Source organism: Perognathus longimembris, chromosome 14 (assembly GCF_023159225.1).
Source record: "Perognathus longimembris pacificus isolate PPM17 chromosome 14, ASM2315922v1, whole genome shotgun sequence".
Lineage (NCBI taxonomy): Eukaryota > Metazoa > Chordata > Mammalia > Rodentia > Heteromyidae > Perognathus > Perognathus longimembris.
Window position 1 is genome coordinate 43,144,512 of NC_063174.1, and position 26,240 is coordinate 43,170,751.

The window sequence follows — 26,240 nt, forward strand, 5'->3', positions numbered from 1 at the left end:
TATGCATCACAAATCCATTGGCTTATGGCACACACTGCTGGGTAACTTCCTTAGCATATGAACCTAAGATCAGATCTGCCATGCTCAGGACCACCTTCCTGGGGGAGGGAGCTGCCTTATTCCCTGTTGCCTGGTCCTCCCAGACTCAACCTAGGCCTAGTTTAGGCACATAACAAAATTCAGAGCCCTGAAGTGGTTAAAATTGTGCCACCTGGCTTTTAACCTTCTATTATGGAGACCAGAGGTGATGCAGTTGTCAAAACAAAAACAAAGCAGACTGGCCCAGATGCAGGTTGCCTTGTAAGCCCTGAATATTTGCCACTGGCTGGTGGGGGGGGGGGGGGGGCGGTGAGTCACCTGATGTTGAGACCTAGCAAGGGTTAAGAAGGGGCTACCTCAGGTCAACTAGAAGGCTAGCTCTGAGTCAGCCTGTTTGACAACTAGTCACTTGCCCAAAAGGATTTAGTCATGGGAAAGACCTAAGAGTTTAAGTAGAGTCTGTTCTCTCCCCAGCTGCCTGATGAGGATCTAAGCCTTAAGGTTGTAGGGGATGGGACAGAAAGGCAGAGTTCCCTATGAAACACATGACCCGTTTGACCCCAGATCGTCACCCTACTGAGCTGTCCTCTGGCTGACCCTTGCTTACAAGTTTAATTTTGCACATTTGCTTAGGAGAGCCAGTGTTGGAATCCAGGGACCACAGGCAGTGCCCCCTAGTGGAAAGTGGAGGTGGTCTCTCCCACCCTAGGAAAAGGGAAGCTGCACCATGCCTTATAGAACCCACCCAAACCACTAAGTATCTACACCAGGCCAGGTACTGGAAAGAAAAGGTGAACAAAAACAATCTAATTGTAGCCGACAGTTCCTAGGGCATGAGCTACATGTAGGGCATCTGCCTACAAGATGCCTGTGTCTCCCCTCACTGTGTTGAGAAAGCTGAGGTTGGCAAGAAATGCAGACTCTCCGTATGTCTCAGGGATTTGTGTTCTCAGGCAAGGGTGCTCTCTGAACAGCACCTGCCCTGCATCTGGCTGTACTGGTATGACAGTGAAACAGAAGCAACAAAGTGCTGTGTGCATTTTCAGCTGCTGAGACAACCAAGGGGATCCTATCTATTAGGGAAAGGGTTTCAAATTCTCCCCAGGCCATGGGTTCAACCATCCATCCAGGTTGGATGGGGACCACTATTCACTCCCGACTCCTACCATAATTAATACTCTAAGATTCATAGCATCCCTTTCTTCCACAAACAGCAGATCTGAAAATTCCTCAGAAGCTGGAGTCTGACTTTAATTTCCACTTCACTAAGGGTGTAAGGTGAAGCACAAAGGGATTAAGTAACTTACCTAGTCACCAATGTGGCCAAGATGAGAAATGCCATCCTAAACCCTGGCTTTGTTTTCCTTCTACATCAGGGGATCCCAACCAAGGACGGAGGATGGAAGTGAGTGCAGTATAAATAACTTAGGTCCCAGAGACTGATTCAGAGGCTGGACCTGGAGGCTGGCAATCTGCTTGGGTAAGACAGAAAGCCACACTTCACTTCACAAGGCTTTGACTGGGCTAACTGCACAGAGGCTGGAGGACAGAAGTACCGCAGTTATGCTCGATGAGGAAGAAGTGTTTCCAGCAACAGATGGCCCCTGCTCAGCCTTGGCTCTGGAATGCAGAGACATGATCAAAAATAGACACTCAGCAAGAGGCATCTGCCATACACATCATGCTTCACACAACTGCTGTAGCTCTGACCAGAAAAAAAAACCTCACCCCCTTTTCTGCACAGGCCTTTGTGTAATGCAATGTGAGCTAGAGGAGGCATGGAGCACAGATGGAATCAGAACAAAAAACAGCGGCTAACTAGAGCCATTACCACCTAATATGCTGGGGGACAGAGAAGGCAGAAGAACTGGGGTGGAAGGACCGGAGGCTCCACTCAAGCCCCTCCTCCTGGGCCTCAGCACAGAGGGTTAATAGTGTCAAGAAATTTTCTGGTTCTAGATTTCGATCTTGAGACAACATACTCCTCACCCTAAGATCAGGCTCCTCAGTCTCTTTTCCTTTGCTTACTTCATCTGCCAGCTCTTTCTCAACCCCTTTCAGGGTCTTAATAAAAAGACCAACAATAGTGGGGGGAAAGTAAACCTTTATTTGGAAAAAGCTGTTCCAGTTATGCAGGCTGCAGAGTGCAGTTTAAATGACCATTTTAGTAAAACCCCCATTTCTTTTCTAAAACACAAACAAGAAAACAAGGAAAAAATAACCTGTCAGCTCTGGCCCCCTGCCATCTTTAACCATTTGAAACTACATTTTCTGGCAGACAGTGATAGGTCCTCATCCTAGGAACCAACAGGACACTGTCTTGAGACTATCTCAGGAGGTACCCGGGGGGGACAGTGAACAGTGGGATGTGTACAGACAGGCCTGGGGCTCAGACAGGCACATGCCTAAAACCTAGGAAACAAAGCTTAAAAAATGCACAGAAAATGAAATTCTCCAGAACTTAGGCATGGAGAGCTTTATAGGCAGGAACACAGCAGCAGAAGTCAGCTGGCTCTTTGGCTTTCGAATAAAGAACATTAACTTCTGGCCCACTGTCCTTGACTCCAGCCTCCTGGCCACTCTCCCCAGTCTCATGCTGGAGGCAGAGAAGAGCAACTGGAAGTCAAACAGGGCCAGAAGCTACACTGGGTTAAGGGAGCTGCGGGAGAGGCTTCCCCGACACTCTAGGCCGTACCCCAGCAATATGAGTAAGGCATGCAGGTGATATTGTGTGCCTGAGGGGGTTCCTGAGAGGGTCAGGAGATCCTGTTTTAGGGGGTGGGGAAATAGAGGCAACAAGCACAAAGCTCTTGCTGGACAGAGACAACCCTCAAGTGCTGCCATCCAGTGCTGCTCCAAGTCAGCTTTTTGCCAGAATGGTTTGGCTTGAGTGGAACAGCATTTTTTTTTTCTATACAGAAAATCAGAGGGAATGGGGGTGAGGCGGCAGCAAAAGTAAAAAGTAGTGGGAGAGAAACAGAAAACTCTTTCCTGTGTGTGTAGAGGAAAGAGAACAGCGAGGGCCTGAGTCCTGGCTCAGATTATCAGTGGAACCTACCTGCTCTTTCCTACTGGAATTCCTACTCTTGCCCCATTCTGCAAAGTCCAGTGAGACCAGTTTCCTGAAGGCCCTTTCTCCTTATCCTTATACAAGGTTTTAAAACTTCACACCACTACCCCAGTCCACTGTACCCCGCACAAGGCTTCAAACTTCTGCTTCCCTCAGGGAAGTGTGGGGAAATGGACAATTCCTGAAAAACTGTCAGGTGGGTGGGAGGCTCGGATGTGAAGGTACAGAACCTACTGGACGGGTAGTGCACCGCCCATCTGCTACCTCAGACCATGCAGCCCACTTATTCCCAGAGCACAGACAATACGTGTGCCTGGCTGGCAGGATGGAACTAATGAAACACGGAAGATAAAGAGAAGGTTCCACAACCTGACTGCCATCTGGCAGCCCACAGCCACTGGATCATCCTCTCAACCAGCCCCTACCCCACAGCCCCAATGTGGAAAGAGGGCAGGGCAGAGACAAGCCCATGCTGAGCAGTCCCACCCCAAGAAGACACACGCATCTCACACATGCGTCTCACATACACACACACGCACACATACACACACACACAATCTCACATGTGCATGCCTGGCAAGAGGGCTGTGCCCAGTGGTTACCACCAAGAAAAGGCCTGAAAGCAAATAACCAGTGAGATCGATAGCTCCCACAACCCTGGTAATTCAAAATCAAGGGGGAGCGCTGGGTACATGGAAGGAAGAGGGATCCCCTCCCGCCTCTCCCAGGGCCACTGAGCATGTGGCACAGGATTGGGAAGAGGTGTGGGCCAGGCAAGGACCACAGGCAGAGAGCGTGGACAAGCCTGGAGAGTCTAACCACGGGTGGGCAGAAGGGAACAGGGGGAAGGGATGAAGATTCCACAGCTCGGAGCGTTTGTACAGTTGCTGATCCACTGAGCTCTTCCAGAAGAGAAGCTCTCTTCTCTAGGGGGCCATCACGGGGCGGTGATCTCCATGCCAAAGCTGGCCAGTAGGCAGAGATGGTCTGAAGAGCAGAAAGGGTTGGGCAAGCCATTGGCAGCCCAGAGAATCTCTTCAGAGAGTAGGGAGAGTCGGCCCAGTAGCTTGAGAGTTCCATCTCGATACAGCCTGTCACCTGAGGCATAGAAAAGAAGCCAGTAGGTAGAGTAGTCCCAGCCGTGCTGCCTGGCGGGCGGGGGTAAGGACCCAGGTGACTGACACCTTAAGTAGGTAGCATCCCTTTGGCTGTTCCCTCACCTCCTCCTGAGGTTCTGGGAAAGGAGGCTTCATTTCCTCAGAGTCCCAGCACTATGATTACAATTAGTGAAGATGGATGTGTGCAGAGGGTCTGTGGCAAAATGGACACAGAGCTAGCAGCACAAGATCTTTTGACTTTCCAAGAAAAGCAGAAATGCAGACTTCATGCATAAAATCTGACTTTAAACATCGGTAATCAATGCAAACTTTCTTAAAACATACCTTAAACAAAATAGGCATGGGGCTGCTGAACCCTTCACTGTCACTTCTGATATGGGGAGAGGAGAAAGAAAATGGTTGGACTTTCTCAACTGCTGCTCCTGAACATGTCTAGGTGCCGCCTGGCGCTGTTTTTACTTCTGAAATAGGGATGGTGAACAACTATCCCACCCACCACTGATGCTGCCAGGATGAAGGCAGAGGCAAGGGGCTGGGAATATGGCCTAGTAGCAAGAATGCTTGCCTCGTATACATAAAGCCCTGGGTTCAATTCCCCAGCACCACATATATAGAAAAGGCCAGAAGTGGTGCTGTGGCTCAAGTGGCAGAGTGCTAGCCTTGAGCAAAAAGAAGCCCGGGACAGTGCTCAGGCCCTGAGTCCAAGCCCCAGGACTGGCCAAAAAAAAAAAAAAACAAAAACAAAAGAAGGAGGAGGCAAAGGCGAGCAGTGGTCCATGGGGAGAATGGTGATGACAAGCAGGGCCAGGCTGGCATGATATGTTCCTTTGCTGTTCAGGTCTCTGCCGTCCAATCCAGGCCACCAAAGGCCTGACCTACCATCAGCCGTTCTTGAGGACCCCCAGGGTGGCTTCTATGAACCCTGGGTCCACCAGGCTTACCAGTTCTGTTCTCATTCTCACAGCACTCAGCTGAGAAAAAGATGTAATCCACTGTCGTCCCAAGGCCTAACGGCATTGTGGTGACTTCTGGGCGGCCATGCTGGGGCAGGAAGTGGGTATATACTGAGGTCAGGTGGAGGCAGTGCTGGATAGTGCCTACAATCCTACGAAGTTAGAGAAGGAGATGTCAGCCAACAACATTTTCCCCAGGTCATTTTCTCTGGGGATTTTATGAGTATTTTTTTTTTAAAGAATGATTCCAAATGGCTCAATTTCAGCAAATTTCTTCCCTGCCTAATAAGAGGGAAGCAGTGTTGGCTAAAATTAGCCCAGAAATGGGCACACTGATGTTCAGACCCCCTGACATTCCTCATCCCCATTCTCAATTCACATAATAAAGCATACTCAGTGTACTCCTGTCCACGAGCTCACTGCCCCCATCCCCAGGAAGGAATATACGGGCCTTCCATCCTCAAGAATATGGGTAGACCATCTTGGCTTTTGTATGTATACTCATTTGCTCCTGGATAAGCTAATTAGAGGAAAAGAGAGTTTAACAAAAGTGTTCCTTTCAAATCAGCCTCAAGATGGCTAATGGTAATCCCTTATATCCAGGCAAGGGCTGAACTGAAGACTGAAAAGAAATGGAGGAAAGTTCACCTGGGGAAGACAGGTTCCAGCTCCGATGTGTTTTCCTCAAGGAAAGATTCAGCCCAACCAGCAGGTCGCTCTGTATAGGACCAGAGGTAAATAATAATAATAATGATGATGATAATAATAATACTTTTACCATCCATACAGAGTGAAGCAGAAAAAAACTTTTATCATCCACACAGTTAGAACCTTTCACCTTGAAATCCCTCTCAGATCCTTGACTATATTGCTCCAGAAAGATCTGGAAGGGGAAAGGGAAAGAGCAACAGTGAGAAAGAGAAGAAGAAAAAACTATGAATCAAAGTCAAGACTTAGCCTGCGGGGCTGGGAATATGGCCTAGAGGTAAAGTGCTCGTCTCATATACATGAAGCCCTGGGTTCGATTCCTCAGCACCACATATATAGAAAAGGCTGGAAGTGGCGCTGTGGCTCAAGTGGCAGGGTGCTAGCCTTGAGCAAAAAAAATCCAGGGTCAGTGCTCAGACCCTGAGTTCAAGCCCCAGACTGGCAAGAAATCAAAAAACAAACAAACAAAGACTTAGCCTGCAAACACAGACACTGCCTTCCTTGGCTCGGCACTTTATTTTATTTAAAGAACAGGTCACACAAAGCTGAGGTATAATCCTATAATCCCAGCACTTGAGAAGTTGAGGCTGAGACCCTGCCTCAAGAAAATTAAGAAGAAGAAAAGAAAAAGTCACTGAGTCACAGAATAAAAAAATCAAAATACAGGAGGAAAAAAATCAGCGATATTTTCTTCCCATTTGCCACTTACTTCAACTCTCCAGAGGTAACCAATGTTACCAAGATCCTCATGCATGTGGGCTGGGAATATGGCCTAGTGGCAAAAAGTGCTTGCCTTGTATACATGAAGCCCTGGGTTTGATTCCCCAGCACCACATATATAGAAAACGGCCAGAAGTGGCGCTGTGGCTCAAGTGGAAGAGTGCTAGCCTTGAGCAAAAAGAAGCCAGGGACAGTGCTCAGGCCCTGAGTCCAAGCCCTAGGAATGGCAAAAAAAAAAAAAAAAAAAAAAAAAAAAAGATCCTCATGCATTCCTTTACAAGTGTTTTTTAAAAATTTTTTATTACAAACCACTCATGGTATCAATAGATAGATATAAATTGATCTATGTGTATGCATATGTATATTGTATACAAATATAAACAAGATGTACATATGTATGTTCACTATCTACACATACAAAGAAAAAAAATATACAAATTACCAACAGACAAGACATTACTACACATCCTACTGACATACAGAATAACAAAGATCAACACTGACCAACCTTTAAGATGGACTAAGAAAAAGAACACTCAAATTATCAAAATCACTGGGTACCAGTGGCGCACATGTGTAATCCTAGTTACTCAGGAGGCTGAGATCTGAGGTTCTTAATTCGAAGCCCGTGAGACTCTTATCTCCAATTAACTACTCAAAAAACAGTAATGGCACTGTAGTTCAATTGGTAGAGCCCTATTCTTGAGCACCCAGGCCCTGAGTTCAAGCCTCACAATTATTAAAATCAGGAATGAAAGAGGAGCCATCACTACCAACCACAGAGGAAAAAGAAATATTTAAGCAAATATTATAAACAAATGTATATAAGTAAATTAGATAATTTGGACAAAATGGACAATTCCTAGAAAGCATAACCTTTGTAAACTGACTTAACAAGAAACATAAATCTGATTAAGCCTATAACATGTAAACAGATCAAATCAATACCTTAAAATATTCCCACAAAGAAAAATTCAGGTTTAGGTGGCTTTATTGGTGAATTCCACCTAACACTAAGATATATAAAACCTTCACAGACGAGATCGGGCGCATTCAGGGAATTTTATGCCTCTATCAGAAAGAATGACATTGCCCCATTTGTAAGGAAATGGAAGGACTTGGAAAAAATTATACTAAGTGAAGTGAGCCAGACCCAAAGAAACATGGACTCTATGGTCTCCCTTATTGGGAATAATTAGTACAGGTTTAGGCAAGTCATAGCAGAGCATCACAAGGCCCAGTAGCTATACCCTTATGAACACATAAGATGATGCTAAGTGAAATGAACTCCATGTTATGGAAACAATTGTTATATCACAGTTGTAACTACTTTCAACATCCTATGTGTATCTGTTGCTTCTATTATTGATGATGTTCTTGTATCACATTCCTGTGGTTGTACCTACACTATCTCTGTAATCTTATCTGAGTATATTGGAAACCGTGTATACTGGTATTGGAAGTAGGAAATTGAAAGGGAATACCAAAATTGAGAGATACAGGGTAAAAAAAGACAAACAACTACACAAGCAATACTTGCAAAACTGGTGAAAGTGAACTGAACACCTCAGGGGAGGAAAGGGAAAGGGGGAGGTGGGAGGGGGGTATGAGGGACAAGGTAACAAACAGTACAAGAAATGTATCCAATGCCTAACATATGAAACTGTAACCTCTCTGTACATCAGTTTGATAATAAAAATTTGAAAAAAAAATATTCCCACAAAGAAAAATTCAGGTTTAGGTGGCTTTATTGGTGAATTCCACCGAACACTTAAAAGAAGATATATAAAACCTTCACAGACGAGATCGGGCGCGTTCAGGGAATTTTATGCCTCTATCAGAAAGAATGACATTGCCCCATTTGTAAGGAAATGGAAGGACTTGGAAAAAATTATACTAAATGAAGTGAGCCAGACCCAAAGAAACATGGATTCTATGGTCTCCCTTACTGGGAATAATTAGTACAGGTTTAGGCAAGTCATAGCAGAGCATCACAAGAGCCCAATAGCTATACCCTTATGAACACATAAGATGATGCTAAGTGAAATGAACTCCATGTTATGGAAACAATTGTTATATCACAGTTGTAACTACTTTCACAGTCCCATCTGTATCTGTAGCTTCTATTATTGATGATGTTCTTGTATCACCTTCCAGTGGTTGTACCTACACTATCTCTGTAATCTTATCTGAGTATATTGGAAACCATGCACACTGGTATTAGAAGTAGGAAATTGAAAGGGAATACCAAAATTGAGAGATACAGGGTAAAAAAAGACAAACAACTACACAAGCAATACTTGCAAAACTGGTGAAAGTGAACTGAACACCTCAGGGGAGGAAAGGGAAAGGGGGAGGTGGGAAGGGGGTATGTGGGACAAGGTAACAAACAGTACAAGAAATGTATCCAATGCCTAACGTATGAAACTGTAACCTCTCTGTACATCAGTTTGATAATAAAAATTTGAAAAAAAAACAACAAAAAACCTTCACAGAAACTTCCAGGGCCTAAGAAGCAGCATTTTGCAACTCATTTTATGAGGTCAATATTACCAGAACCAAAACAAAATAAATACATCACTAAGAAAACTACAGGTTAAGTATATCTTATGAATCTAGACACAAAAATTCCTCATTAAAATACTAGAAAACCAAATCAGACAAAACATAAAAATGATTATATAGTGTGATCACATTAAGATTTGTTCCAGGAAAATAAGGTTAATACATCATTATTAATATTTAAGCACAAAACCTATGTGATTATCTCCACAGATACAGAAAAGACATTTAGCAAATTCCAACAACCTCTGATATTAAGGGTAACAAAGATAGAAGATTCTCCAATGTTATAATGAAGAGAATCTATGGAAAAAAAACCATAGCTAATGTACTTAATGGTGAATGGCTGAGGGTTTCACCTGATGGGGAAGTCTGTTTACCACTTCTAGGAAACACTTTAACAAAAGTTCTAGTGAGGTAATTATGGAAGAAGAAATAAAAGGCATCCACATTAGAATTATAGAGTAATACTATTTCTGCAACTGACATGATTAACCTGCAAATGATATAATCTAATACACAGAAAATATTAAGAAAACCACTAAAAACTACTAGAATACTATAGAGTATGATAGTACAGAATGATGCTGGACATAATATCAATATACAAAAATCATATTTTTATACATGAGCAATAAAAATCTACAAATGAAATGAAGATAATTCCATTTACATTGCATCAAAAAGAATATATTTAATGAAAGCAGTATAAAACTTATACACATGCAAAGATATTAAAGGAGTATCTTTCTACCAAATAAGCAGAAAGACATCCCATGTTTATTGATCCTAAGAGATTGTTAAAATGCCAATAGTTTACAGACTGATAAACAGATTTTGTAGATTCCTAGATTTGCATGTATTGATAAGCTAAAATTCACATGGAAATGCAAAGGGGCAATAATAATGAAAATAAACTTGAGAAACTGATCAGAGGACCTACTTTTCCCTCTCTTGAATGTTTTCTAAAACTACAGCAATCAAGAAGACAGTGTTTACTGAGATAAGGAAAGAAATAAACATGCATGAAATAGAACTGAGAGCCAGAAATCCAAGTATCTATGGACGTTTGATTTTGGAGGGTGGTCAAAGGTCTTGAACTCAGAGCCTGGGCACTGTCCCTAAGCTTCTTTGCTCAAGGCTAGCACTCTACCATTTTGAGCCAATTCTGGTTTTCTGGTGGTTCATTGGAGATATCAGAGTCTCATGGACTTCCCTGCCCAGGCTAGCTTCAAACCGTGATCCTCAGATCTCTCCGCCTCCAGAGTAGCTAGGATTGCAGGTGTGAGCCACCAGAGGCTGGATGGACATTTGATTTTTGACATGGGAGGACTGCCCTAGCAATGCAGCTCCCTTTGCATTCAGACTGTGAGCATTAGTGTCACAAAAAATAAAAACTTAAAAAGTAATGTCACAGTCAAAGTGGCATATTTCAATATGCAGTTAGGTTGGATAACAGTGGTATTTTTCAATAGTACCCACTGATTCCTTTTTTGGCATATATATGCATATACACACATAATTATATACTGTTTGTTTGAAAGGACAGAGATTTAAACTCAGGGCCTCATGCTTGATAGGTACATACTCTAACAAATGAGTTAAGCCTGCACCCCATTAGCATGTATTAATTGTAGTACTACTGGATTTCATTGTAACATTTTCATATGTGCTTATCATAAAGTAACTATAATCATATTTTCCCCTCCGCTTCCTTTGATCACTTTGCTCTTCTCTAATAGTGGCCTTTTACTTTCATGATTTTTTTTCTTCCTAGATTCCACATATGCGAGAAAACCTGCGACACTTGTCTTTCTGAATCTAATTTTACTTAACATGCCATTCTCTAGTTCCATCCATTTTCCTGCAAATGACATGATTTCATTCTTCATGACTGAATACTATTCCATCATGTCCATGAACAGTGTTTTTATCTGTTCATCTGTTGATAGGCACCTAGTTAATTTGGCTATAGTAAAAGTGCCATGATAAACACTGATATCCAGCTATCTCTGTTGTACACTGACTTTTGATTTGTTCAGGTATATACCCAGAAATGGTACTGCTGAATCATGTGGTAGTTTTAAAGATTTTGGGGGTGTGTTTTTTTAGGAATATCCATACTGATTTCCACAGTGGCTGGACTAATTTATATACATAGCACATAGTCACAACCCTAGCCATCCTCCTCAGCAACTGTTTTCTTTCTTTTTTTTGGTTTACTGAGATGGGGGTCTCCCATCTAGGTAGCCTAGGTTGACCTATGTGCCTCAGATTGGCCTCAAACTCAAGATCCTCCTCCCTCAGCCTTCTGAATTCTGGGATTACACACAATCATGCTTGGGGGTTTTTTTGTTTGTTTTTTTCCCCCTTGATAGTAATTCTGATTATGATGAGATAGAATCTAAGGCGCCAGTGGCTCATGCCTATAATCCTAGCTACTTGGGAGGTTGAGATCTGAGGCTCATGGTTCAAAGCCAGCCTGGGTAGGAAAGTCTTACACCTTTTTTTTTTTTTTTGCCAGTCCTGGGACTTGAACTCAGGGCCTGGGCACTGTCCCTGGCTTCTTTTTGCTCAAGGCTAGCACTCTACCACTTGAGCCACAGCGCCACTTCTAGCTTTTTCTGTATATGTGGTGCTGAGAAATAGAACCCAGGGCTTCATGTATACAAGGCAAGCACTCTACTACTAGGCCATATTCCCAGCTGAGTGTGACACTCTTATCTACAATTAACCACCAGAAAACCAGAAGTGGAGCTGTGGCTCAAAGTGGTAGAGCACTAGACTTGAGCTGAAGAGCATAGGGACAGTACCTAGGCCCAGAGTTCAAGGCCTACGACCAACACAAAAAAAAAAAAAAAAGAAAGAAAGAAAAGAAAAGAACAGCATGTATTTCCCTGATGGGTAAAGTTTTTTTTGTTGTTGTTTTGTTTTGTTTTTTTGCCAGTTCTGGGGCTTGGGACTCAGAGCCTGAGCACTGTCCCTGGCTTCTTTTTACTCAAGGCTAGCACTCTACACCTCTTGAGCCACAGTGCCACTTTGGCTTTTTCCGTTTATGAGGTGCTGAGGAATCAAACCCAGGGCTTCATGCATGCTAGGCAAACACTCTACCGCTAAGCCACATTCTCAGCCCTAAAGATTCTTTTTCATGCATTTATTGGTCATTTGTATTTTCCTATTTGCCCATTTACTAATTGGATCACTTGTTCTTTTACTCTTCAATTTTCTGTTTATTTTAAATATGGTCTGGATATTAATCTGCCAGATGAACACTTGGCAAAGCACTTCCATTTTGAAGACTCTCTCTATATCCTGCTATGTTTTTCTTTGTTGTGCAGAAGTTTCTCAATTTGATGCAACTCCTTTTGCCAATTCTTGCAACTATTTATTATACTGGAGACCTATTCAGAAAGTCAATGTCCAGTCTTTGTCCTGAGGTATTCTCCATATGGTACTTTCAAAGTTTCCTCTATTTTGAGTTATGAGATAGGAAATCTAGTTTCAGCCTTCTACATGTGGATATACTATTTTCCCAGCACAATTTCTTCATGAGTTATTTTTTTCTCCAATGTATGTTTTTGGCATCTTTGTTAGGAATCAGATGGCTGGGTTTATTTCTAGTTCTCTATTCTATTCCATTGGTGTACGTATCTGATTTTGTGCAAGCACCATGCTATTTTTGTTACTATAACTCTGGTGTTTTGTTGCTATAACTGGAAATAGTACTTGTTAACATATCTACACAGATTCTCTAGAAAAAGAATTCACATATCCTGATCTGCTTTTATAGCACTTCAATTATTCCCTTTGTAACCTAAAAATGGTGATACTTCAGATTTGGAGTCTTTAAAAACAAATGCCTGGGGCTGGGAATGTAGCTTAGTGGTAGAGTGCTTGCCTAACATGCATGAAGCCCTGGGTTTGATTCCTCAGCACCACATAAACAGAAAAGGCCAGAAGTGGCGCTGTGGCTCAAGTGGTAGTGTTAGCCTTGAGTAAAAAGAAGCCAGGGACAGTGCTCAGGCCCTGAGTTCAAGCCACAGGACTGGCCCCAAAACAACAACAACAACAACAACAGATGCTTCCATGGTCTATTCAGCCCTGGGCAGGAACACTGGATCAATTGGGGGTGAGGCACCTTCACAGTTTGTGGTGAACTCATGTTGACTCAAATTTATTCTCAGCTGTGCAAATACTGTAATTTTCCTGTTGATCTCTCCCCTCATAAAACAGTTCTTCTCTGCTTACAAAGTGATTACAAAGTCTGTAGTGTAAAGGTGCTTGGTTAATGTTGTTTACTGAATTTCAATGCTATTTTGTTTTGCTCAAGTGTGCCACAATTTCTTACAAAATAACCTTTTCTTCTTTTTTGTGTCAGTCTTGGGTCTTGAAATAAGGGCCTGGGCACTAACTCTTAGCTTTTTCACTCAAGGCTGGTGCTCTACAACTTGGGCCACAGTTACACTTCTGGCTCATTGCCGGCTAACTAAAGATAAGTCAGGAACCTCAGGATTTCAGTCTCCTGAGTAGTGAGGATTACAGGCATGTGCCACTGGCACCTGCCATAAATAGCTATTCTTAATATAAAATTACCTATGGGGGATTCTGTTAGTGTTTAACTTTCAAGATTTGTTACTTCAAAAATACTGAACCTCTGGCTCTTTCAGTTGAACCTGAGAAAAGTACTTATCTCATCCCTGGCCTATGCTAGCTATCATTTCTAATACTGCTTTTACCACAACAATTGGTAATCCCTAAGCTTTGAAATTAAAAAAAAAAAAGAGCCAATGAAATGTCTGTGGCTTTGTGCAAAATGCCAGTTCAAATGAAATTCCTACATGCAAAAGCTATATTCACCATCACGTCCTTTCATTATAGTTCCCAGCCACTGGTTGGTTGCCTTCATTTATCCCACCAATTTTGTTTGATTTTTAAAAGCTGTTGATGAGACAAAAAATCTTGAGCGAAAGGAAGTGGTGCTGTGGTTCAAAGTGGGAGAGTGCTAACCTTGAGCAAAAGCTATGGCAAAGTGCCCAGGTCCTGAGTTCAAGGCCCTAAACCACCACCACCACCACCACCAACAACAACAACAACAGCAACAACGAATCTTAAGCTGTGCCTTTTTCCCTTAAAGCTTTGATCCAGTCTTGTAGAGTTGAATATCAAGATAAAGAAGCTTGAAGCCAACCTGGTTACATCATGCTTGAAAGTAGCATGATCTTTTGGTTCAACTGCCTAAAGGGGTCTTTTGTCTTTGACATCTAATAGCGTATCTTTCTGGCATCACTTTCTACTAATACATGACGTGTCTTCTAATCTGAAGATTCAGATCTTTTCATTTTCTGCTTATCTTTGTGAATTCTAGTTTTGTGTGTGTTGAATCCCCATTACCTTCTTTCTCATCCTTTTTATGCTTCCACTTGCTTCTCATATTCTTGTTCCATTTTAATTTCCTGGCCTGTCTTCTGGCCTCGTTACTACTAGCATCTATTCTCTCTGTGCTTCATCCGCCTTCATCTTCATTGTTTTATTTCCTATTCCACTTTTTTTTCCCTTGTAGAGCTGAAGATTAAACCTAGGCTTTGTGTGTGCCAGGCAAGTGCTCTACCACTGAGTTACATCCTCAGCTTTCCATTTCTAAATTCCAGTTTGGTTTTCCTATCTTGCTGTGTGCCTGAACTAATTTTGTAAAGACAGTTATTTTATTTTTGTTTTTATTTTACAAAAGCCAACTGTTTCATATTTACCTTCATGGGAACTATCTATAATTTCCATATGTTCCATTAGCAAAGATTTTTATCTTTGAAATATTTTTTTATTTTCTTTTTCTTTTTTAAAAAAGAATTATCTGCCTTTTGATTTTCCATTCATTCTTCCCTTTTTACTTTTAGTATTTTGAAACAAATTCTATTCTGTTCCTTGAGGGTAAACCCAATTTCACATTAACTGAGATTTTTCTATGCCAGCTATTTGTATAAGGTTTATATAAATAAAAGATTAGGCAAGTACTTCAAGTAGCAGGAATTATCCTTATAGCACAGGATTGTGTATGAAATCTTAATCTTTACTTCTCCCTAGTCACAGAGGTATTTAGCTCTAGAACATACTGCTAACTGCAAATATGGCTTCATTCTGATTGACCCTTCTTTCCTCCACTGCCTCTTAGACTCAAACAGTCCAGAGACTTTCCTATCTTTTTTTTTTTTTTTTGGCCAGTCCTGGGCCTTGGACTCAGCAGGACCTGAGCACCTTCCCTGGCTTCTTCCCGCTCAAGACTAGCACTCTGCCACCTGAGCCACAGCGCCCCTTCTGGCCATTTTCCATATATGTGGTGCTGGGGAATCGAACCGAGAGCTTCATGTGTAGGAGGCAAGCACTCTTGCCACTAGGCCATATTCCCAGCCCAACTTTCCTATCTTAACCTATGCATTCTGTTCTTGTTGGGAAAACAAAGAAATTTGGGTTAGTATATCAAGATATACACCTCATCTGGGGAGGGGAAATATACACTGCTGATTCTAAGATCCACATAAAGCTATATAGGCAGTCTCTCCTCTCCATATTTCCTCCAGCACCTGTCACATAATAAATACTTCTTGTAGCCACTTTGTATGCATATGGAGCGGTTTTAGTACCTTCAGATTTTATCAAAAATAGAGCTTACATTTCTCATTACCTATTTTCCTTGTTCCTTTGAAATGGTTTCAGAGACAAGAAAAGAAGAATGTCAAGACTACTCTGCTACAGTCAATCTGGACATTCTCCATAGGAACAATTTTTTATTGTCATCAGATCCACTACCATCTTACAGGTCTTGAAAACCTACATGTACCTTCCCCCCTAGAAATGTATATGTATGCTAGTTACTAGAAACAAGCCTAAAAAGGCTAAGTGGTTTTCTCAAGGTCTCGGAGCTAGTACTCTTACCATGTGCGCACATGGCCACTCAACTCACCTTTGTCTTTTGTCAACTTATTACCAAAGTTGAAGTCTAAGAATTATTTAGCAAAGACTGACAAATGTCAGGATGAAGAAGGAAGAGGAGCAAAAAACCAGGCTTAGTTCCTATTACCTGGCTTAGTGTCTGTCACTCCTTCCATGAGTACCAGTCCTACTGGGCGCTGACAAGCAATGTCACAGAAGCGGAAACGCAGGAGGAAGTCTCGGCCATACTTACGTCTCTCTGTAAACCAAGAAAAGCATATGTGAAAGAAAAAGAAGCCACATACACGGACCTCTTTTTAGTTCCAAGAAATGTGCCTACATAACATAAGGGGAAGTCTGGCTCTGAAGACAAGATTTTTCCAACAGTTATGATTTAGAATTGTCCATCTTATAGGGTGATCATATGGAGGACAGTGAAAGAAAATAAGAACTTGCTCAAAGAAGAGAGATTACAGTCTCTCTTATTATCGAGGACCAATCTTCCTCCCCAAATGGGTATAAAGATATACAGTCAATAAAGAACGTCACATAGGCTTACCTCTTGTCTTGGGGTGACAGGAGGTGACATACTGACAGCAGTCAGTGATGCCCAGGGAACTGGGCCACAGAGGAGCCTGCAGCTTCCTCTGGTAAAGCTGATGGGAGAAGTCTTCCTGCCCTGATACCTACAAGGAACGAGCAAGGTGGCAATGAGGAAAACAAGACAGAAAAAGGAAATGGCAGCCCATGTTTGGGACATGTACATGAATACACACACACAAGCACATACTACTACATACATGGTACTAGCAAGCCATGTAAGTCTCAGGGGAAGGTTGAGAATGAACTAGTTAAAACATTACTTTTTCACTAGAAACACTGAAATGCCCATGAAAAAGGAAGGAAGGAAAGGGATGAGAAATGTGAGTCAAGGCGAACAGAATGTAGGAGCATGTGATCCTAACTTTCACCTCAGGAAATCTGTACCATTCCCACGGGGAACAGCAGCTCTCAGGGGCTTTAGCTTACAATGGGAGAGGTTTATTCTGGTCTCTAGTATCTTGACTCTAAGACTGGGAAACCACAGGGTCAAACCAAATGGGAAAAACACTGAAGCACTTTACCGTATCTATGTCACCATCTTCGGTCAGCAGCTGGGAATGGACAGAACGTAGTAGGGCAACGTTCGGCAACATCAGTCATTTGCATATCTCCAACATGGGGTAGCAAAATTCCCTTTATTTCATTTAACAACAACATATATTTGAATGCCAACCATGTACAAGACACTAGCTAGTGCTGGGGAAAGAGGGGTGACAGACTGTCTTTTCAAGGGCACAAATGTTCAATACGTCATATAAAGTGAAACAGACCTGAAACTCAATGACCATTTAATAGCTGACTTTAGACAAGTGAGTAACTCTCTTGGATTGGATATCCTCTACTGTCACACAGAATACTAACGTTGTATACAATCAAAAATATTAATAACAATAACCACTACACCAATTGCTGACTGCTTCTCCTTTAAACCAGGTACTGAAAGTACTGAAAACACTTTATATACAGTATTTTATTTAATCCATCCAAAACAACAACAACAACAAAAAACACCTCCAAACCACCACCAGAAAAGTCCCATCTCTAATATACGACCCATTATCTCCCCAAAGTACAGATGAGACAAGTGGGAGCTGAAAAAGTTAAGTGACTTTCCCAAGGTGGCAGAGCAGGGATTTGAACTCAGGACCCAGCATGTGACTTCAAAGCAAGTGCTCTCACCCACTATGTGTAACATGCCTGTCCCTGTCACGTGGTAGGTAAGTGCTCTGTTAATTCTTCCTCCTGTGTCCTGAAGTCCTGGATTACAGAAGGATAATGCCCTGCTCTAGGCACCCAAGACATCACTAGCACTTGCATAACCTCATTAAAATGAAAACCCAGAGTGCTCAGTAATCATTCAGTCATTTGTGTCCTTTCTCCACTGTGGTCTGCCAAAAGTTAAGCAGTAAGTTGGGTCAGTAAGGGCAAATCAGAATAAAGCGACTGACTGACATACGCAGCAGTCAGTACAAGCTAATAGAGCTATCTATGCTACCAATATTGAGCTATCTATACTACCAGTATTCAGCAGTTAAATGAGATAGTTTCAGATCCAAACCGCTCACTGAAAGAAAAATCCACAAAGCACTGTCATGTTTATAAAACACATAGGATAGGTTACATTGCCACAGTTACAGCAATCACTGCGTGGTACTAGGCTAGAAAGTCCTGGGACTTGACCCCTCAGTTACAAATGCAAGATCAATCACTAACTTGCATAATGTAGAGAAGATTATATAAATTCTCTATGCCTCGTCTACCACATGGAAGCAACATCAATAGTAAAAAGCAATTAGTAAATACATGTAAAGTGCTTTAAATAGCACCTGGCACACAGCTAAGAGCTTAGTAAATATAAGGGCTGAAGGCATGGCTCAGTGGTATCATGCCAGCCTAGCAAACTCAAGGTCCTGAGTTCAAGCCCCAATACTGCCACACACACACACACACACACACACCACACAAACATGCATACACACATATGAGAGCTTAATAAATGTAAACTGTGGTATCACAGGAACATAGTTATCACTATATATGCACAGAAGCTGGAAGAATGACACCAAACTACTACTAGCTTTGTAGTGTTGTGATTTTTAGCAAGTCACACACTCATTACTTGACTCTTAAGTGTGAGGGCAGGCAATAAAGCAGACTTTTGCCTCACTTTATGTATAATTTCTTGCAAAAATGTACTTAGGTACCACTTATTAATTTAAAATCACAACAAAAAAAACTGAGAGTTTTCAATATACTTTCAAAGGTACTCTTTGAGTTCCTAACTTCTGGGCTTGGGCACAAGTTATTCAACATGAGAAAAAGGTTTAGGAGGGAGCCAGACCAAGTTTAACTTAGGCCCTGCCACTGAGGCACAGTGGATGCCAACATCTGACTCTCTAGACAGTGCTGCCCCCCATCACTGGCCTCCCCAATTTCACCTTCCAGGCTGGCATCCCATTGTACTGGAGCTCTCCATCCCTGATGAAGTTGTAGAGAGGTGACTCAGGAACAGAATTCAGATCCCCACACAAGATGATAGGGCAGTGACTGCCATCTGACAACCTGGACACCTTATCCACTTCAGCCAGGAGAATGGCCATCTGAGCCAGCTTGACATCACCCCGGCGTGGGTTGTAAAGAACGTGGGTATTTGCCACGCACAGGGGTGCCACTGTGACATGTCCCAGGCCTTCCGGGACTAGTGGCTGTAAGAGCAACACTAAGCCCACATTGTCCCGATTGAGAAGCTCCAAGCCAGGCCGAAAGTACTCCACAGGGCTGGCACAGAGCAGACGGAATCTGGTGGGCTTGTAGCAGACAGCACAGCCATCCGTCTTACACCCCGTCCTCCTCTTGTAGAAACAGGTAAAGCCTATAAGGAAATCCAACCAAAGATATGTGTCAGAGTCTCTGAAAACTGAATCCCTTCCACTCTTATGCAGCAGCATAAGAGTGTGTGCTTACGACACTGTTCCTGCTCTTTAGTAAGGAGAGCCTTTGCCTTTGCCATTTCTTTTACTATGCAGAGATGCTCTCAGAATTGCAACCAGAAGACTAGGGACTCAACAGGCAAGGAGGGAGGGAAGGGCATAAAGCAGTAACAAGCTGGAGCCCCTAAGTTGGGAATCATAGCCCCACAGTCGCTAGCTATGTAGTTTTGTGATTTTCAGCAACCTGTTTCCTCATCTGTAAAATGAGGTAATAACATCCTTGTGGACTGGTTACTTTGAAGATTATATGGCACCATGTCAGAATTACTTTAAACCACAGATGAAGAGAGGTGGCTCTCAAATGAGACAAGGTTAGGACACAAGGAAAAGATGGGGTGTTCAGAAGAGAGGAGGAGGGTGGAGGAAGAAGAGCTGTAAGACATGCAAGGGCTTATACCCATCATTCGCAGAGAGGGTTCCAGCTGCTCCCAGTAATGGTCTTCCTGGACTTCCTGGAGACACAGGATCTGGAAAGACAAGGAGAGCAATCACTCTGGGAGGCTGGGAGTGACTCCCACCCCATGGGAACAGACATCTGGCCAGATGGAAAGTTGCTGTGGATCTCAGGGAGGGTCAACAGCAAAACCAGCCCAGACTTAAGCTGAGGAGGCCAGACAGGTATGCTAAATTTCCCCGTTCCATGAATCCCTCAGTTATCCTTCCTGCATAAAAGTCTGGAAAGGGTACACCTTGGGAGATTTTTCTCAGCATCTGCCAAAACTCTGACTCCAGACAGGCAAGCTCCAGTCCTAGACAGGACTGTAATAATTTGAGAAAGTTGAACTCATTCTCTTAAGAATGGTGGGAAACCACCAGGCCCAGTGCCAATGCATGACAGCTTATCTCTACTCTTTTTTTTTTTGTTGTTGTTCAATAAATGTTTATTGCTTTTTCAATTATTCTATTTACAAACAACACGAAGTTTCTTGGCCTCATGATACATTTATCTCTACTCTTCACTCACGTCAGGGTCCCAGTGCTGGAATTCCTGCATGAGGTTCGCAAAGCGATAGTTCCAATTGAGGATGTCCGGATGACAATGCAGGTAGAGCTCCGAGCTCTGCTGCATCAGGTCCTGGGACAGGATGTTGTAAGACATCAAAGTGAACTGGAACTGAGGACCATCCCCTGCCTCCAGGCCCTGTGCATCTGGCTGGGCAGAGAAATCCTCCCATTCTCGCCACAAGATTTCTACAAAAGGATTGAAGGGAAAATTCCATGACAAGTACAGGTTATTGAGAGGCCAAACCATCTCCACCCAACTCCATAATATTTTGACTGAAGTTCCTTTCTCCCATCACCATGTCTCTGTGTTTATCTGAGCAACATTCCTCAGACTAGACTAAGCTCCACAGAGCTGGAGATAATTCTGACCTATTTACTACTGCATCCCCAATAACTAGCAGATGCTCAAAAATTCTTAAAAGTCTTGCATAGTAGCTATCCATTAGTCTCTGAAGAATTTACTAGACTGGGGAGCTTGATAGTCTCCTGAGGTTCAAAATATTTCTAGAGTAATTTTCAGCTTTGGGGATTTTAAACCATTATATCTGGTTATAGCAAGGTGGATTCCAAACCTATTTGAGCACAGAATATAATTCAAACTAATGGTCTCTCAATATGGAACACAAAGTAGAGTTACTCTGCTTCAGGCCATGTGGAGGTCCTGATAGCTTTCCATTCTTACTCCCACAAAAACCAAGTCACCTCAAAGAAAAGAAGACAGGATGGGAAAGCTAGAGTCCAGTCTTGGTGATGTTGGATCCAGACCCTATCTCTCTGCACTACCTCACTGGCTATTTCATCTTTGAGTCATAGGGCTAGGAAAGACAGTCTTCAAGGCCCCTCTAGACCTGACACTGCTAGTCTCAGAAGAGTGTCTGCAGCAGCAGAGCTCCCCACCAGAGGCTCCTGTCCCAGACAACCTGCCACCCTGGCTAACTCTCAGCTAACACTCACCATGGTAGGGTATTTCCATGGGGGGAGGCTGCAACTGCTCCATGCCCTGAAAGGGCCAGATAGGATTCTCTTCCTGGGGCAGAGGCTCTGGGGCTATGCTCCAGGCCACCACTGCGGGGTCCTCTTCCCACTGCTCTGCAGCCACAGCGCCCATGGGCAGGACAGCACAGTCAGCATACTGGGGCCCGGTCTGCATGGGAACAGCTGCCCACATGGGACCTGCAACCTCTGGCACTTGCTCCTCTCCTAGAAGGTCAGGGAAAGGCTGCTGCTCCGGGTTCTCTGCTGCCCGCAGGTCACTCAGCTGCCTGCTGGGCCACTTGTCCTCTGACGTAGCATCCTGTTCTCCAGGAGTATCCATCAGGAGTGCCAGGCTGCTCTGGGCCAGCCCTTTATCATCAAGGGGACCCTCACTCGCAGTCGGGAGCACCTGGCTTGCCCCTTCTTCTCGCCACTGCTGTAGCAGGCCCTCACACTCTTCCTGGTCAGGCCCCGGAGGGGCCATGGTACACTTGCCCTCTACCTGGGGGGACGAGCTCTTCGCCAGAAAGGCATTTTTTCGACATGTAAAGAAAGCATCTAGGAGGAAAGCCAAAATACCAGGTTATAAAAAGACAGTATTACCCAACCCACACTCTTCTCCCAACTAGAAAGTAAGCTCTATATAGACAAGAATCATATCCACACTATTCATCAATGTGTCAACACTGAGCCTGCCAACCCTGATACCTGGAATATCACCCCACTGCAAGTGCTGTGTGCTGAGTACTGTTCTAAACACTTTCCCTCCACAACTACTTGTGAATTTACATGGTAAGATCATAAGAATATCAGTGTATAAAGGAAAAAAAAATAGCTGTCCCAATATTTAGGACAAAGGTACACATAACCACACCCTTGTATCTGGAGGTTAACACTACTAAGAACAATACTCTGATTCTAAAACTATTGCAATTAACACAAGCATAAGTCAGAATGATGGGTTAAGATCTTGCACGAAAATGAACAGAACTGTCCTTGGACAAGGCCCTTAGAGAAACATACTTGACTGTAAAATGGACACAAAGTTACAGATAATCTCCAAGGGTTTTCTAGTGCCACAGATTCTTTAATTAATTTATTTTATTTTTATATCTTTTGCTGGTCCTAGGCTTGAACTCAGGGCTGGGTGCTGTCCCCAGCTTTTTGCAGAAGGCTAGTGCTCCACTACTAGAACCACAGCTCTACTTCCTACTTTTGATAGTTAGTTGGACCTAAGGGTATCATGAACTATTCTCCTTGGCCTGGCTTTGAAACACAATCCTCAGTTCCCAGCCTCCTGAGAAGCTGGGATTACAGGCATAAACCCCCAGCGCCTAACAATCCCTTAATTTATGAAGGCATCCCAGAAGAAAAACTCCCGACAGCCTTGAAATCTGTACAATTTATATCTTAGCAAAAGGCCTAGGGCCTCTTCTCAAATTTTCACATCACATTACCTAATTTCCCATTCTACCACACATCAGAGGCTATAAATTGAGGAGAAGCCAACAACTGACAGCAAGAGACAGCTGTCATCTACTACAGCAGCCATAAATGACAGCCAACCAGAGCTTGGAACTCCTGAGCACAGTAATTTGTTTAGGGAAAACTACTTCTCCAACCCCTTCTACATGCACACTATAATTCACTTATGTACAGCCAGGACAATGACATGCATGGTTATGAACCACAATCAACTTTTTTTTTTTTTTGACAGAGTCTCACTATGTAGCCAGGCTGGTCTAGAGCATTCCATCTTCCTGCCTCAGCCTCACAATTACTAGGACTATAGGCATATGTTACCATACTTGACATATCTTGTTCAAATGGTTTTAACTGACAACTTTTTAAAAGGAATAAAAGCTAACTCAGGGCCTCATGCTTGCTTGGGTGGCATTTTACCACTTAAGCTGTGCCTCTAGATAATCTTTTTGGAGATAATAGTTTCAAGACTTTTCTACCTAGGCTGGCTCGGAATCTCAGTCCTCTGTCTTAGCCTCTTGAGTAGCTTTGATTATAGGTGCCAGCACCTGGCAAGAAAAATTTCAAAATGGGTCAACTAGTGAAGGTTCAAATACTTTATGGCTTATGTGAGTTTATGCCCTTTTAAACCAATGGTTTTCAACTGGATAGGATGGGGATAAATCTTGCCCCTAAAAGACATTTGGTGGTATCCATAAACATTAGAGGTCACAATTATGGCAGTGCTACTGGCATCTACTGGTTAGAGGACAGAGGTGCTGCTGAACACTCTGCGATGCACAGAGCAGATTAGCAACAATGGGGTCTGAAATGACATGCAAAGACACCTGCTCTGAACCCATGGGTTGGGTTGCTGGGCTTTAGTCTCAGAGGCCTGCTACTTATCTGCCCCTTGAAATATCCTCTACTTATGCCAGACAGCCAAAGTTCTTTGGTTCATAGCTTCATATGCAGATTTTGTTACTGGTAATGGTTTGTGTTTCAAAAGAATGACTTTTAATCTTAAAAACAAAACACAGGGGCTGGGAACGTGGCCTAGTGGTAGAGTGCTTGCCTAGACATTCATGAAGCCCTGGGTTCGATTCTCAGTACCACGTATACAGAAAAAGCTGGAAATGATGCTGTGGTTCAAGTGGTAGAGCGCTAGCCTTGAGCAAAAAGAAGCCAGGGACAGTGCTCTGGCCCTGTGTTCAAGGCCAAGGACTGGCAAACAAAAAATACATAAGGTTAATATAAGTGGAATTTTTTTTTTTTTTTGGCCAGTCCTGGGCCTTGGACTCAGGGCCTGAGCACTGTCCCTGGCTTCTTCCCACTCAAGGCTAGCACTCTGCCACTTGAGCCACAGCGCCGCTTCTGGCCGTTTTCTGTATATGTGGTGCTGGGGAATCGAACCTAGGGCCTCATGTATCCGAGGCAGGCACTCTTGCCACTAGGCTATATCCCCAGCCCCGTATAAGTGGAATTTTAATGTACGGGACTTCCTCTAAAATATCTACAACTGTACTGAGAAGAAATCTCTGGACTTGTGTATGTCAATCATTAAGACTAACCTTCCACAATCTGTAGACACTGGTAATTAAAGAAATATGCTTGCCAGATTCCTCATCAGGAAGCAGAGATCCAGCGAACCAAAATTCAAGGCCAGTTCTGGCAGAAAAGTTCATTAGACTCTTATCTCCAGAATAACCAGCAAAAGGCAGAATTGGAGGCACAATTTAAATTGGTGGAGTGTCAGTCTAACAAGCCGAGCAAGCACAAGACCTTGAGTTCAAACTCCATTACCAGCAAAAAGAAAAAAAAAAGGTGCTTTAAAAATAATGACTTTTGACAAGATTTCCCATTCTTGAGACAAACATTCCTGAGCAAACATTCTTGAATTTATTGAAGGCTTATTACTACTATGCATGTTAGCTCTAGATAGTGAACAAAATGGGCATGGCCTTGCCCTCCTAAAGCTATAAATCTTGTAGTAGATACAACACAAGATTTAAGAAATATATTTTATAGGAGCTAGGCTCATGCCTATAATCTCAGCTACTCCAGAGACAGACAGGGTGGATTGAGGCTAGCCAGAGCAAAAACATAAAATACATATGTATATATGTTTTTATACATATACTACATACATATTTATTCATATATATTATATACACGTAATATTTATACATGTGAATGCACATATATAGTGAAACTTCTTTTTATCAATTACCCACATAGGAAAACAAAGACACCAAATACGGTTGAGCCTCGATTTCTCAAAGTCCTTTTCTGGCTTGCTCCCTAAGCTGCAGAAGCGCTATGGGAGGAACAGTGGGTGCCCGGGACTTCAAAAACCGGGAACAAGGAGGAGAAAGGGAAAGGGGTAACCCTGCCAATGTCCCTAAAGCATCCGCCGGGCCGCTCCCCACCCCCTCTCCCCGCGATGCTCCCAAGCTGAGGTTTAAACGGCTCCCTGGCTTTGGCGCATCCATGTCAGGCTTCGCTAGAGGACAATGAGCTGGGAGAAGCCTGTGAAAGGTGGGTGCGACCAAGAGTTCAGCCCGCCCACCCGCCCCCTCCCCGGGTAGCCCCGCCTCTCCCCGAAGAGAATTCGGGCCCCCGCCTGGGCTGCCAACGCTCCCGACCCCAAGCCAGGGGCTGTGCCGGCCTCAGGACCACTGCACCACCTCGCCCACGGAAGGCCGCACCTTCCCAGCCCCCGACCACGTTAACCGTGGCTCCACGTCACCAGGCCACAGCCTGAGGAGCGGCCTCCAACGAGGGCCGCGGGCCAGCCGGAGCCTGGGGGAGGCCTGGACGGCTCAGGGGCCGAGTCGAGGCCCGCCTCCCACACCTTGGCACCGCTGGGGGCGGTGGTCCTGAGGCCAGGCGCTCCACTCTCTACCTCAAGCCCCCTCGGAGCCCCGCAGGAGTAGGCCCCGGCTCCCGCCGGACAGGACGCGAAGCCGGTACCTGCGAGGGCGCGGAAAAGGCGCGCGGCCAGATGCAGCAGGTGACACAGGAACGACGGGATCATGGCTGGCCGCCCGCGCCGCTACCACCGCCACTGCCACCGCCAGGTCTCCCTCAGCTCGGCTCCGCCCCCGCCCGC

At 43.7% G+C, this 26,240-nt stretch overlaps 1 protein-coding gene across 1 annotated transcript; it reads right to left on the reverse strand.

The window, feature by feature from the left end:
- Positions 1–2,126: 2,126 nt before the first annotated feature.
- Positions 2,127–26,240, reverse strand: Angel1 (angel homolog 1). Its single transcript, XM_048362114.1, has 10 exons — positions 26,102–26,240; positions 21,647–22,225; positions 20,652–20,878; positions 20,085–20,154; positions 19,136–19,569; positions 16,654–16,780; positions 16,243–16,353; positions 5,829–5,898; positions 5,169–5,332; positions 2,127–4,207 (listed from the first exon to the last, which is right to left on the reverse strand). The coding sequence occupies exons 1-10, from the start codon at positions 26,163–26,165 to the stop codon at positions 4,047–4,049; spliced, it is 2,007 nt and encodes a 668-aa protein (XP_048218071.1). The 5' UTR covers positions 26,166–26,240; the 3' UTR covers positions 2,127–4,046.

What these genes read in the sequence shown, in the direction of transcription:
- Angel1 (XM_048362114.1), bottom strand. Translation starts at nt 26,165, where the DNA reads ATGATCCCGTCGTTCCTGTGTCACCTGCTGCATCTGGCCGCGCGCCTT. An exon ending in AGTGACAGACACTAAGCCAG is followed by an intron (nt 5,899 to 16,242) that starts GTAATAGGAACT and finishes GGTCCTATACAG; the next exon opens with AGCGACCTGCTGGTTGGGCT. An exon ending in CTGGAACCTGTCTTCCCCAG is followed by an intron (nt 5,333 to 5,828) that starts GTGAACTTTCCT and finishes CTAACTTCGTAG; the next exon opens with GATTGTAGGCACTATCCAGC.